Source organism: Neoarius graeffei, chromosome 27 (assembly GCF_027579695.1).
Source record: "Neoarius graeffei isolate fNeoGra1 chromosome 27, fNeoGra1.pri, whole genome shotgun sequence".
Taxonomy (NCBI): Eukaryota; Metazoa; Chordata; class Actinopteri; order Siluriformes; family Ariidae; genus Neoarius; species Neoarius graeffei.
The window spans coordinates 13,996,183-14,009,724 of NC_083595.1; the positions used below are offsets into that span (position 1 = coordinate 13,996,183).

At 41.3% G+C, this 13,542-nt stretch overlaps 1 protein-coding gene across 3 annotated transcripts in view; it reads right to left on the reverse strand.

Moving 5' to 3' along the window:
- Positions 1-330: 330 nt before the first annotated feature.
- Positions 331-13,542, reverse strand: part of mgat5 (alpha-1,6-mannosylglycoprotein 6-beta-N-acetylglucosaminyltransferase) — a 209,234-nt gene continuing 196,022 nt past the window's right edge. For all 3 annotated transcript variants that reach the window (XM_060911817.1, XM_060911818.1, XM_060911819.1), the window contains 2 exons: positions 4,049-4,206; positions 331-3,365 (listed from right to left, as the gene is read on the reverse strand). In XM_060911817.1, the coding sequence (XP_060767800.1) occupies positions 3,167-3,365; positions 4,049-4,206 (357 nt within the window). In that variant the 3' untranslated portion in view covers positions 331-3,166. The remainder of the gene's footprint in view (positions 3,366-4,048; positions 4,207-13,542) is intronic.

Sequence of the window (13,542 nt, forward strand, 5' to 3'; positions counted from 1 at the left end):
ATCTTGTGGGGTGTTCCTGGTACACAGTGGTTAGTACCTACAAAAAGTGCTCCAAGGATCCAAAGGACAACCGGTGAACAGGCGACAGGGTCATGGGTGTCGAAGGCTAATTGATTCGCATGGGGGCATGAAGGCTAGCCCATATGGTCCAATCCCACAGTAGCACAAACTGCTGAAAAAGGTAATGCTGGCTAAAACAGAAAGGTGACAATTTAGCCCTTGTGAAAGTCACTCAGATCCTTACGCTTGCCCATTTTTCCTGCTTCCAACACATCAACTTCAAGAACTGACTGTTCTCTTGCTGCTTAATATATCCCACCTTTTGACAGGTGCCATTGTAATGAGATAATCAGATGATATACAGTTCACCTGTCAGTGGTCATAATGTTATGGCTGATCGGTGTATATACATCTATCTCACTTTTATCCATCAGTAGTCTTTCAAAAAAAGGTAGGATTTTCTCTTGTTCTCGGCATATTTGAAGGGATGTGCTGGAAATAACATTTTTTTGACACATACATTAATATAATGAAGAATTATTTCAGGTCATTCCAGTGTATTTTGACTCATAATAATAATAATAATAATAAAAGAAAGGTTAAAAGATGACAATCTTGCCAATCGCTGTGCTGTCATAATTTTGTCCTCAACATCTGTCCTGGACAAGCACGTGCACACAAACACACTTAACACATCATAAATAATATTTCCCTCTGTAAAGCAAAAAAAAAACAAAAAAACAAAAAACCAACTATATAAATAAAAATTAAAATCATCAGATATACAAAATAAATAAAAACACATATGAACAATTGTACAGTGTTATTACATCTGGTTTTCAGTATGTAGGATAGTGCACAGGCAAATGAAGAATCCAAGAGTGAAAGGAACTTCAAAAAAATAAAAAAGTCACATGAATTCAAAGAATCGAAACGCGTCGATCTTGAGCATACGGTATGTTCATGAGATTTGAGATGAGCTGCAGGGATATAACCATCACATCTATAACATTGTGCGTCTTTTCTGAGTAATTTCAATATATGATATTGAAATTTGTAGAACTAGCAGAGTTTGTTTTGGGAGTGTGTAGCTCGCAGTGCTGATCACGCCACTGAGGATCAGAATGTGTCCTCGCTGTTTCAAAAGGAAAACAAACAAACAAAGAAAGCAGGCCACAAAACACAGAAGGCCAGGAAAATGAGTATGCATGTGCCATTGTGGGTACGCTGCGACACATTTACTTCTATTTCAAACGTATATGTACATGTAAATGCAGTGCAGTGCAGGCAGTCTGAATAGAAAATCCTCCACACGCAGAGTTTCCGACCTGTTTTTCCTGGCGCTTTAATAAAAGTTCCTTCCTGGGCACGTTGGTCCCGTGATAAACAGAACACAGGAACGGAGAGGATTAAATAAAATCGAATCAAGTCCACCAGCGCAGCGCTATAGAGCGTCTCCTCCACACACAGGGGGCAGTGACGAGTTCCATATACCTGCACGCCTCCTTCAAGTATTTCAGGCCGTTTCAGACGACAGTTCATCCCTTGTTCAGTCTTTTATTTGTCCATGTGTCCCTCCCTCCCACCTTGTTCACAATTGATCACTTACTCAGAAATGTAAAGCCTTGTGAGAAACACAAGCTTCAGCCTTGAGCATGTGTGCAGTGTTTCCCCAAATATCAGTCTGACCTTAAGATTTTGGAAGAGAATTAAAACTATTAGCAATTACAAGTTTGTTCAGTAATTAGTGGGCATTCAGGACTGTCTGGTTCTGAACATTTTCAGTTCAAGTTTCTAATTAGTGCATGGTGCTAATTAGTGCACATCTGTAATGACTGGGAATCACTAATTATTGGTAATTAGTTTCTATTAGTAATGGGTATTTATTGGGAATTGGGAATTATTGGTAATTAATAATTAATAGTAATTAATAGCAGAAGCCATGGCCTAATGGTTAGAGAAACAGCTTTGGGACCAAAAGGTTGCTGGTTCGATTCCCTGGACCAGCAGGACTGGCTGAAGCGCCCTTGAGCAAGGCACCTAACCCCCAATCGCTCCGGCAAGAGCGGTGGCGTGCCTTGTGTCTGATTTAGCCAATGAAAAACTAATGATGTGATTATCAGTTCGGGCATTGACCCCGACCGACTGGACTGGAGTAACTGATGATTATTGGAATTTGGTATTCAGAGGACATTTGTAATTATTGGGAATAAGTCATTACTGGGAACTGGTACTTATTGGTAATTATTAATTGATAGTAAATGGTTTTTATTGGGACTGGGTATTTATGAGTCATTGGGAATTACTGGGATTTAGTTATTATGAGTAACTGGCATTTATTGGAAAATACTGGGATTTAGTTATTAGGAGTAATTGGTATTTATTGGGAATTACTGGGATTTTGTCATTATGAGTAATTGGTATTCATTGGGAATTAGTGGGATTTTGTCATTATGAGTAATTGGTATTTATTGGGAACTTGCAGGCATTTGGGAAATGACTGGGAATCAGGAATTATCAGGAATTAGTAGTTATTAGTAACTGGTCATTTTTGGGCATTGGAAATGAATGATAATTCATAATTATTGGGATTGGGTAATCAGAGATAATTTGTAATTATTGGGAACTAGTAATTAATAGTGACTGGCAATTATTTGGAATAATTAATTAATGGTAATTGGTAATTAGAGGGCATTTGTAATTACTGGGCATTTCAGGCTCCTCTGTGTCTGCTGTATGACTCTTTCAGCAGAGTGCCAGAACCTTGGTGAAAATAAACCTAATACTGAAATGAAGATATTACTAATTTCTGAATTTATTAATCAGTAGGTGCTCTTAAAGAGCTTTGACTCACCAAAGACAGTTTTCTCTTTTAAAGTTTAAAACAGAACGAAGTCACGAGTTTTCCTAAACGCATTTCCTTTTTGGAATTTTTGCCTAACAAAGTGCATCACAAAAAATAAATAGTTTGCTCACGATAAACAGACTTTATCCATTAAAACGTCAGTAGCTGGTTATTGTATGTAGGCAGTATAAATTTACTCAGTTCTATATGAAAACATTCTCGGACACTAAAATTACGAGACCCCGACCCAGAGCTAAAGGGGAAACACTGGAATGTGTGTGTGTGTGTGTGTGTGTGTGTGTGTGTGTGTGTGTGTGTGTGTTATAAGCAGTCCTTGCACAGGGCCACCTGGCCCTTCATGTAGTCCCTGCAGGGGCAGATGCGCTGGAGTGAGGGGTGAGCTCCCGCACAGCTGAACAGCAGCAGATCAGCCTGCAGTACACAATGACGTGATGACTCACTGAACGCAGGAACCACGATGTCCCCAACACTCTCCACCGTCCTGCACTCTACACCAAACCTACAGAGAGAGAGAGAGAGAGAGAGAGAGAGAGAGAGAGAGGGGACAGATAAGAGGAGGGAAATAGAGACAGAGGCAAGACAATAACTAACATTACATTAATTATAATGTAAATTACATTAAGTAAACAACACTGCCCTCTAATGGCAAGAGCACAACCTGCGTTTTAGAGCTGATTTTAGTTCCTGGGCCATGTGACCTTTCGAACTCCTGCACCAGAAACTAACTTTTTGGATTAATTTTGCTGGAACTCAGCACCAGATCAATCAGAAGAGCAGAACATTCAGAGAGTATTAAAAACCCCTGAAATAACTGTTGTTGTCACTGCTACTTTACTTTCCAAAAACCACTGCACACCAAAATGACACATTTGTCACAGAGTCTGCCTTATTTCTTCTTGCCATCTTCTACCCATGCCTATTACTGTTTATATTAATGCCTAGTAATGATGTTTGTATAACATACATATAATACAACAAGCATGTATTTCATACGAGGAATAAAACACTTGGGGACATGATCGAGTTCAACGGTGCGTCCCAAAGTGTTTTATTTATTCCCTACATAAAGTAAGGAGGGTTCTTTCATTTTCTGACGTCTTTTTGGAAATGACCAATTAAAATCAAGTTAAAAATGAGATGGTGTCTGAAGCACATCTGTGCATTTATAGCTCACGCGCTCACCTGGCCAGGTCCTTGTCTTTGTTCAGGTGCTGGAAGAAGGACGGCTCACAGATCAGCTGCTCCTCCTGACATACCTGTTTACAGGATTTGCCTGCAGGAGCCATTTTCACCTGCAGGGCGCTGAGAGGAGGCCACATCACCTGACCATGACAGAAATCCTGCCGAGAGAGAGAGAGAGAAGCAAGACAATGACCAACACTGCAGATTGAAGAATTACATATGTAGGCATGTCTGTGAAGATTCTCAGTCATCCAGGTCATGGTAAACTGTGGGTGGTAAAAGAGAGCAACTGGACTTGCTTGAAGATTCTTGAAGACGTTTCACCTCTCATCCGAAAGGCTTCTTCAGTTCTGTCTGACTGGTAGGGAGCATCAGGTATTTATCCTCTCATGGATGAAAAGCTCATCTAAGGTGTCATCGAGTCATTCTGTTGGTGTGGGTCACTGGGGGCTGGATGTGAATGGCCTCGAGAGTCGTTAGGGTGATCAATGGATTGCCCGTTAGGGTGATCAATGGAATGCTGATTCTGGCTACATCCACATGACAATGGCAACGAGATTTTTTTTTTTAAATATCGCGTCTACATGGGCAACGGATCAGTAAAATATCAGGTTCATATGGCAATGCAACGCTTGCTGAAAACGATGTGATACACATGCCACACCTCTACGTGCGCTGTAAGACGGTCCCATCGGAGACACTAGAACAATAGAAGAAGTAGACGCATGCGCATAAACCCCTTCTTCTGTAGCATCAGCCACAAAGTTTTGATTACAACCCCGATTCCAAAAAAGTTGGGACAAAGTACAAATTATAAATAAAAACGGAATGCAATAATTTACAAATCTCAAAAACTGATATTGAATTCACAATAGAACATAGACAACATATCAAATGTCAAAAGTGAGACATTTTGAAATTTCATGCCAAATATTGGCTCATTTGAAATTTCATGACAGCAACACATCTCAAAAAAGTTGGGACAGGGGCAATAAGAGGCTGGAAAAGTTAAAGGTACAAAAAAGGAACAGCTGGAGGACCAAACTGCAACTCATTAGGTCAATTGGCAATAGGTCATTAACATGACTGGGTATAAAAAGAGCATCTTGGAGTGGCAGCAGCTCTCAGAAGTAAAGATGGGAAGAGGATCACCAATCCCCCTAATTCTGCGCCGACAAATAGTGGAGCAATATCAGAAAGGAGTTCGACAGTGTAAAATTGCAAAGAGTTTGAACATATCATCATCTACAGTGCATAATATCATCAAAAGATTCAGAGAATCTGGAAGAATCTCTGTGCGTCAGGGTCAAGGCCGGAAAACCATACTGGGTGCCCGTGATCTTCGGGCCCTTAGACGGCACTGCATCACATACAGGCATGCTTCTGTATTGGAAATCACAAAATGGGCTCACAAATATTTCCAGAGAACATCATTTGTGAACACAATTCACCGTGCCATCCGCCGTTGCCAGCTAAAACTCTACTTATAGTTCAAAGAAGAAGCCGTATCTAAACACAATCCAGAATTGCAGACGTCTTCTCTGGGGCAAGGCTCATTTAAAATGGACTGTGGCAAAGTGTTGTTCTGTGGTCAGACAAATCAAAATTTGAAGTTCTTTATGGAAATCAGGGACACCGTGTCATTCGGACTAAAGAGGAGAAGGACGACCCAAGTTGTTATCAACGCTCAGTTCAGAAGCCTGCATCTCTGATGGTATGGGGTTGCATTAGTGCGTGTGGCATGGGCAGCTTACACCATCAAAAAAGAAACCATCAATGCTGAAAGGTATATCCAGGTTCTAGAGCAACATATGCTCCCATCCAGACGACGTCTCTTTCAGGGAAGACCTTGCATTTTCCAACATGACAATGCCAAACCACATACTGCATCAATTACAGCATCATGGCTGCGTAGAAGAAGGGTCTGGGTACTGAACTGGCCAGCCTGCAGTCCAGATCTTTCACCCATAGAAAACATTTGGCGCATCATAAAACGGAAGATACGACAAAAAAGACCTAAGACAGTTGAGCAACTAGAATCCTACATTAGACAAGAATGGGTTAACATTCCTATCCCTAAACTTGAGCAACTTGTCTCCTCAGTCCCCAGACGTTTACAGACTGTTGTAAAGAGAAAAGGGGATGTCTCACAGTGGTAAACATGGCCTTGTCCCAACTTTTTTGAGATGTGTTGTTGTCATGAAATTTAAAATCACCTAATTTTTCTCTTTAAATGATGCATTTTCTCAGTTTAAACATTTGATATGTCATCTATGTTCTATTCTGAATAAAATATGGAATTTTGAAACTTCCACATCATTGCATTCCGTTTTTATTCATAATTTGTACTTTGTCCCAACTTTTTTGGAATCGGGGTTGTATTAATCAGTAGCGTAAAACGAAAGACGCGGAAAGAGGAATGAATGGGGGTAGATGGAAGCCGGTATGCCAACATTCTGAGATCCTCCAGAATTCTTTAATGGTCCGGAATAAATTGAATGCTACACGTTGATGGATTACTTTGCTCTTCTACGCCCTTTTTGAGGAATGTATTGTTGGACTTAAACCAACATCTGAAGAGGTGAGATCGCTCCTTTTTTTTTTTCCTATTTTTGCTGGCGGGATTGTTTTTGTTTTTGGAAAGCGCACGGGCGGTGCGCGGTTTGGTTATACTCAGTACTTCCGCAGTGTTTGGACTAAAGACTCTGCCCTAAGGGCTATTCTCTCACTGTCTCTCACTTTGCACCATTACACAATAAATATTCACAGTGAAAATATTTTGTAAGCGCGTTTCATGAACCAAGTTATAGGATTTGTTGACAACTCGCATCGCGTTCGTTACACTTCTACCCGGCGTGAAGCACTGACAGTCATGTGGTTGTGATGTCATTGTAAACAAATCCGTTCTACTCATCCAGACGACTTCGCAATGGTGCCGTTGCCAGATTTTTCCACTCTGGAACCCGTTCTCAAAAGATTTCGTTTTGGGGCACCCAAAACGCCGGTGCCGTGTGGATGCCAGGCCGAAACGATAAACAATTTTATCAGATTCACCTGAATCCGTTGCCGTGTGGACAGGGCCTCTCTCTGTCCTCCTGTGAGTCACTGAAAACAGCTGGGTTTTGGTGTGCATTCAGTTGTCTGGGAAGTTTCAGGATTGCAACGTACGCATTTTAGCCAGAGAGGATCGTTGGTATGAGCGAGGAGTTAAAGAAGCCATTTTTGTCAACCTGGAACGGCCATCACTGAATAGAGATGGGGGTCTAAGACATCATTTATCAGCCACCTACAATGCAGTCCTTGGCACACTTCCCAGACAACTGAGGCCCTGTCCACACGGCAACGGATTCAGGTGAATCTGATAAAATTGTTTATCATTTCGGCCTGGCGTCCGTCCACACGGCACCGGTGTTTTGGGTGCCCCAAAACGAAATCTTTTGAGAACGGGTTCCAGAGTGGAAAGATCTGGCAATGGCGCCGTTGCGAAGTCGTCTGGATGAGTAGAACAGATTTGTTTACGATGACGTCACAACCACATGACTGTCAGTGCTTCACGCCGGGTAGAAGTGTAACGAACTCGATGCGAGTTGTCAACAAATCCTATAACTTGGTTCATGAAACGCGCTTACAAAATATTTTCACTGTGAATATTTATTGTGTAATGGTGCAAAGTGAGAGAGAGAGAGAGAGAGAATAGCCCTTAGGGCAGAGTCAATCCCGCCAGCAAAAATAGGGGAAAAAAAGGAGCGATCTCACCTCTTCAGATGTTGGTTTAAGTCCTACAATACATTCCTCAAAAAGGGCGTAGAAGAACAAATTAATCCATCAACGTGTAGCATTCAATTTATTCCAGACCATTAAAGACGCCGCCTTCCACGTAGAATCATACGTCATCCTCACCGCCATATTGGATGGGGCAAAGTGGAGAATAAAGATGCCTCATTCATGTGCTGCGTTTAACTGTACCAACAGGTTTACCGTCCAAACGAGATCACATGGGATTACCTTTCACAGGTGAGACTGGAAAAATACTTTTCGTTGTATTTGGTCATTATAATGTAATTTTACGAACAGATTTTCCTGACTTTGTGGCTAATATGAAGTCTCGCGCATAATAGTTTATGCGCATGCATCCTTACTTCTTCTATTGTCCTGGTGTCTCCGATGGGACCGTCTTACAGCGCACCTAGAGGTGTGGCATGTGTATTGCATCGTTTTCAGCAAGCGTTGCATTGCCATATGTACCTGATATTTTAGGCCCTGTCCACACGGCAACGGATTCAGGTGACTCCGATACAATTGCTTATCGTTTAGGCCTGGTGTCCACACGGCACCGGCGTTTTGGGTGCCCAAAACGCAATCTTTTTGAGAACGGGTTCCAGAGTGGAAAGATCTGGCAACGTTGCCGTTGTGAAGTCGTCTGGATGAGTAGAACGGATTTGTTTACGATGACGTCACGACCACATGACTGTGAGTGCTTCACGCCGGGTAGAAGTGTAACGAATATCACCAGGAAAAAGCCTTACAGAGCACTAGTGAGAGTGAAACACGAGCTTGGATATTATTATTATTATGTTCAGTGTTAGTTCACAGTAGTAATGCAAGAAGCAGAATAGTGACAGTAATAGTGAAGCAAAAACATGCAATTGTACAAACACTGCAGCTCTACAGCAAAATATTCATTTATGAAATGGTCTGATTCTTAACACCAGTAGTGCCAATGATGATCTCATTGCGATGCGAGTTGTCAACAAATCCTATAACTTGGTTCATGAAACGCGCTTACAAAATATTTTCACTGTGAATATTTATTGTGTAATGGTGCAATCCCGCCAGCAAAAATAGGGGAAAAAAAAAGGAGCGATCTCACCTCTTCAGATGTTGATTTAAGTCCGACAATACATTCCTCAAAAAGGGCGTAGAGGAGCAAATTAATCCAATTTATTCCGGACCATTAAAGACGCCGCCTTCCACGTAGAATCATACGTCATCCTCGCCGCCATATTGGATAGGTCAAAGCGGAGAATAAAGATTCATGTGCTGCCTTTAACTGTACCAACAGGTTTACCGTCCAAACGAGATCACATGGGATTACCTTTCACAGGTGAGAAACAAATTAATCCATCAACGTGTAGTATTCAATTTATTCCGGACCATTAAAGATGCCGCCTTCCGCGTAGAATCATACGTCATCCTCGCCGCCATATTGGAGAGGTCAAAGCGGAGAATAAAGATTAGCTGCGTTTAACTGTACCAACAGCTTTGCCGTCCAAACGAGATCACATGGGATTACCTTTCATAGGTGAGACTGGAAAAATACTTTTCATTGTATTTGGTCATTATAATGTAATTTTACAAACAGATTTTCCTGACTTTGTGGCTAATATGAAGTCTCGCGCATTATGCGCATGCATCCTTACTACTTCTATTGTTCTGGTGTCTCCGAAGGGACCGTCTTACAGCGCCCCTAGAGGTGTGGCATGTGTATTGCATCGTTTTCAGCAAGCGTTGCGTTGCCATATGGACCTGATATTTTACTGATTGTTGCCCATTTGGACGCGATATATTTTTAAATAACATCTCGTTGCCATTGTCGTGTGGATGTAGCCTTACTGATCCGTTGCCCATGTGGACGCGATATTTTTTTTAATAACATCTCGTTGCCGTTGTCGTGTGGATGTAGCCTGAATGCACACCAAAACCCAGCTGTTTTCAGTGACTCACATGAGGACAGAGAGAATCAGCATTCCATTGATCACCCTAATGGGCAATCCATTGATCATCCTAACGACTCTCGAGGCCATTCACAACCAGCCCCCAGTGACCCACACCAACAGGATGACTCAATGACACCTTAGATGAGCTTTTCATCCATGAGAGGATAAATACCTGATGCTCCCTACCAGTCAGACAGAACTGAAGAAGCCTTTCGGATGAGAGGTGAAACATCTTCAAGAATCTTCAAGCAAGTCCAGTTGCACTCTTTTACCACCCACAGTTTACATATGTAGGCCCTCTAGTGGCAAATGCAAGAACTGCATGTTGTATTTAATGCTCTATAAGAGTAAGGCAAAATTATTAAATGTTTCACAACCCACAACCTCAGAGAGAGAGAGAGAGAGAGAGAGAGAGAGGAGGACGCAGATTCAGAAGGGATATGGGTCTGTCTCAGAAACTGGTCTCTCATTTGGGACATTATGGTTAAAAAATACATTTTCTAATTTTACTATTTTTTTTGCATTTACCTAACACTCAATGTTTCTTTTGTCATGTCATGTTTTTGTCATGCTTTATCTGGGCTCCACTGTGGAAAATATTATTGATTACAATTCAAATGTTTTTGTAAAATTGATTTACATATAAAATAACTACATCATGAAGAATTAAAGCCCCTCCTTCACAGATGAGTGAAAATATTGAATAAATTTCCTCTTTTTGATTGGTTGGGTTAAAAATGCCAAGTTATGATGACTGAATTGATTCTTCACTTAAATATGAATAATATGATACATTTTGGGTATTTGATATGACGAAATAGAACACAATGGAAAAATCAAGAACACACCGGAAAGATGAGAATAATGGCGGTGATAAAAGAACAGCAACTGTACTGGCTGAAGGTCGCGCGGGTCTCTGCCGCGGCGCGCGAGCAACGGGACATCACTACTGCACCGGACGGAGCGCGAGGCGGGGGTGGGGCAAAATGACCGACCGTAGATTCTATCCAAAAGTTTGATCTAAATTGACCATGGTTGCAAAATATTGGCCAAAAATACGCAAACACTACGAAATATGAAAGTACGATGAAAAAGAAACATTCTATTGCCTTATACTGCAAGACTAAAACAAAATAAAACTGTCAAAACTCACCTTTTCAGTGATAACGTCCGAACAGATCACTCGTGTAACAGAGAGACCGCAAATGGAAGCACGATCAACTTTAACTGCTGGAGTGTAAAACTCCATTCTACACATGCAAATTGTTAATGTGTGTCCTTCCCCGCACACAAATAACACGCTATGGTAAAAAATAGACCACAACTCATTTTATAGCTCAGAAATTCATACAAGACCAGCTACCATCGTAACATATTCTGTAAGAAACATATTCTATACCTAACTTTCAGCTTTCCTTTTTAAAAAACAAAATCGCTGATTTATAACTAAATTTTTATATGGCGTAGTGATTTTAAGTTACTACTTTTGGTGAGGTAGTGACCTTGACCCTGAGGCTTTCCGTTTAGATCAAAACACATGATCGTATTGGTTTTGGGTTTGCGGAAAATGGAGTTACGACGGTGATCAAATATTTTGCATGATGTTTTATTGCGGTTATGATTATTCTGTGAGTGCACCAATCCTTAGGTGTATAAAGTTACAACTTAAAATACAATTAGTGATAACTGTAGACTTTTCAGTGGACTACAACCTTTTTAAGGGAATGCGATGTAGTCAACCATTTATCATGTCCCAGATCAAGCCGCCATTTTTCCACAAATTTGCAGAATTTTTGCCAAATCCTGAATAGGAATATTCACATCAAAGATTTAGTTTTATCTGTATTATTTCTTTCATCATTTTATTTCAAATTAAAACCAAACATCACCATTCAAAACCGTATAGTTTATTGACTGTGAGTATATTTAGTGGGGTACCCCCACAGCACCCAGTTTCTGAGACAGACCCATAGACATGAGGAGGGAGAGAGAGAGAGAGAGAGAGAGAGAGAGAGAGAGAGAGAGAGAGAGAGAGAGAGAGAGAAGCAAGACAATGACCAACACTGCAAATTGAAGAATTACATATGTAGGCCCTCTAGTGGCAAATGCAAGAACTGCACGTTGTATTTAATGCTCCATAAGAGTAAGGCAAAATTATTAAATATTTCACAACCCACAACCTCTGAGAGACAGAGAGAGAAAGAGAGAAGTGGGTTTTGAGTGGGCGAGGTTCTCACCTCGCCCACTCAAAACCCACAACCTCTGAGAGAGAGAGAGAGAGAGAGAGAGAGAGAGAGAAGTGGGTTTTGAGTGGGCGAGGTTCTCACCTCGCCCACTCAAAACCCACTTCTCTCTCTCTCTCTCTCTCTCTCTCTCAGAGGTTGTGGGTTGTGAAAAATGTAATAATTTTGCCTTACCAAAGACATTTAATAATGTCATTACAGTTTGACCTTTTAACTCCAAGCGGTCTTGAGCATATCATGCTGCTATTGATGAGAATCAAATTGGTGTGTTTTCCACCATCTAATGAGTGTTTCACTTATTAAATCCGAAAGCTATTTGATTTAAAAAAAAAAAAAAAAAAAACTAGAAAAGCACTCAGAGCGCAGACCTCTGCCAAGAATCCTTTAAAAAAATCCTGGATCCAGAAGGTGATCCGGATCACCGCCAAAATTTAATGGATTGTTACTTGTGCCCAGTCACACCTCTGGAAAAAATTTCAGAGCAATCCGTTCATTACTTTTTCCGTAATGTTGCTAACAGACAAATCAACAAACAAACAAACAAACCAACGCTACCGAAAACATAACCTCCTTGGTGGAGGTAATAATAATAACTAGAATGCATTTCCGGAGAAAATTCGAAAGGGTGCTTGTTCAGGTGCGCCGCCATGGCGACCCGGCAAGAGAGGCGACTGCACGCCCACACAGCAAGTTTTGTGTCAACACGCGAAAGTGTGGCCAAGACACAAGGCGGATTCTCATACGGAGATGACAGGCTGGCAAGGTTCTTTACAGGGACATCCCAGAGCATCACTAACATGAAAATGTGGATGTAATTCTAAATCCGTAAAGAGATATGACCCAAAACATGTTTTGCTCATTGTGGCGCCCCCTAGTGGCCAAATGACACCAAATTTGATGAGGGTACATGAACTAGTGCCAAGTCATCTCAACAAATATGGTCTTGCGTCAAAGCGTTTCTGAGATATGAGCCAAAATAAGTTTTTGCTAACTGTGACGCCCCCTAGTGGTCAAATGACACCATATTTAATGAGGGTAGTTTGGATTGTGTCCAAAGTCATGCCACTAAATATGGTCTGGATAAGTCAAAGCGTTTCCGTGATATGAGCTCACTTCCTGTTTGGTGGCTTTGCCATCGATTTTGATTGGCTGCCACAGACGAACGCTTCAACGTATGAGAGCGAAACGAATATCATTCATTAGGCATGGACTGGACATCGTGTGTGCCAAGTTTCGTGATGATCAGACAAAACATGCAGCCAGGGTCACTCTACCGTCATTTTGGACAAAATTCAAAATGGTGGAAAATCTAATTAGGCGGAGAATGACATCATAGGGTGCGTTGAAATCATCTAGCTCCAAGGATTCCAACGGCACCAGACTTATGAAAATCGGACATACGGATCAAAAGTTACATGCATGAACGCATGTAAGACTGTGATCAGTTGGTGGTGCTACAGCGTGAGACGTACCAACATGAAACTTGATGAAATCAATCAGGGTCCACTCCTCTATCAGTGTACCACGTTTCATG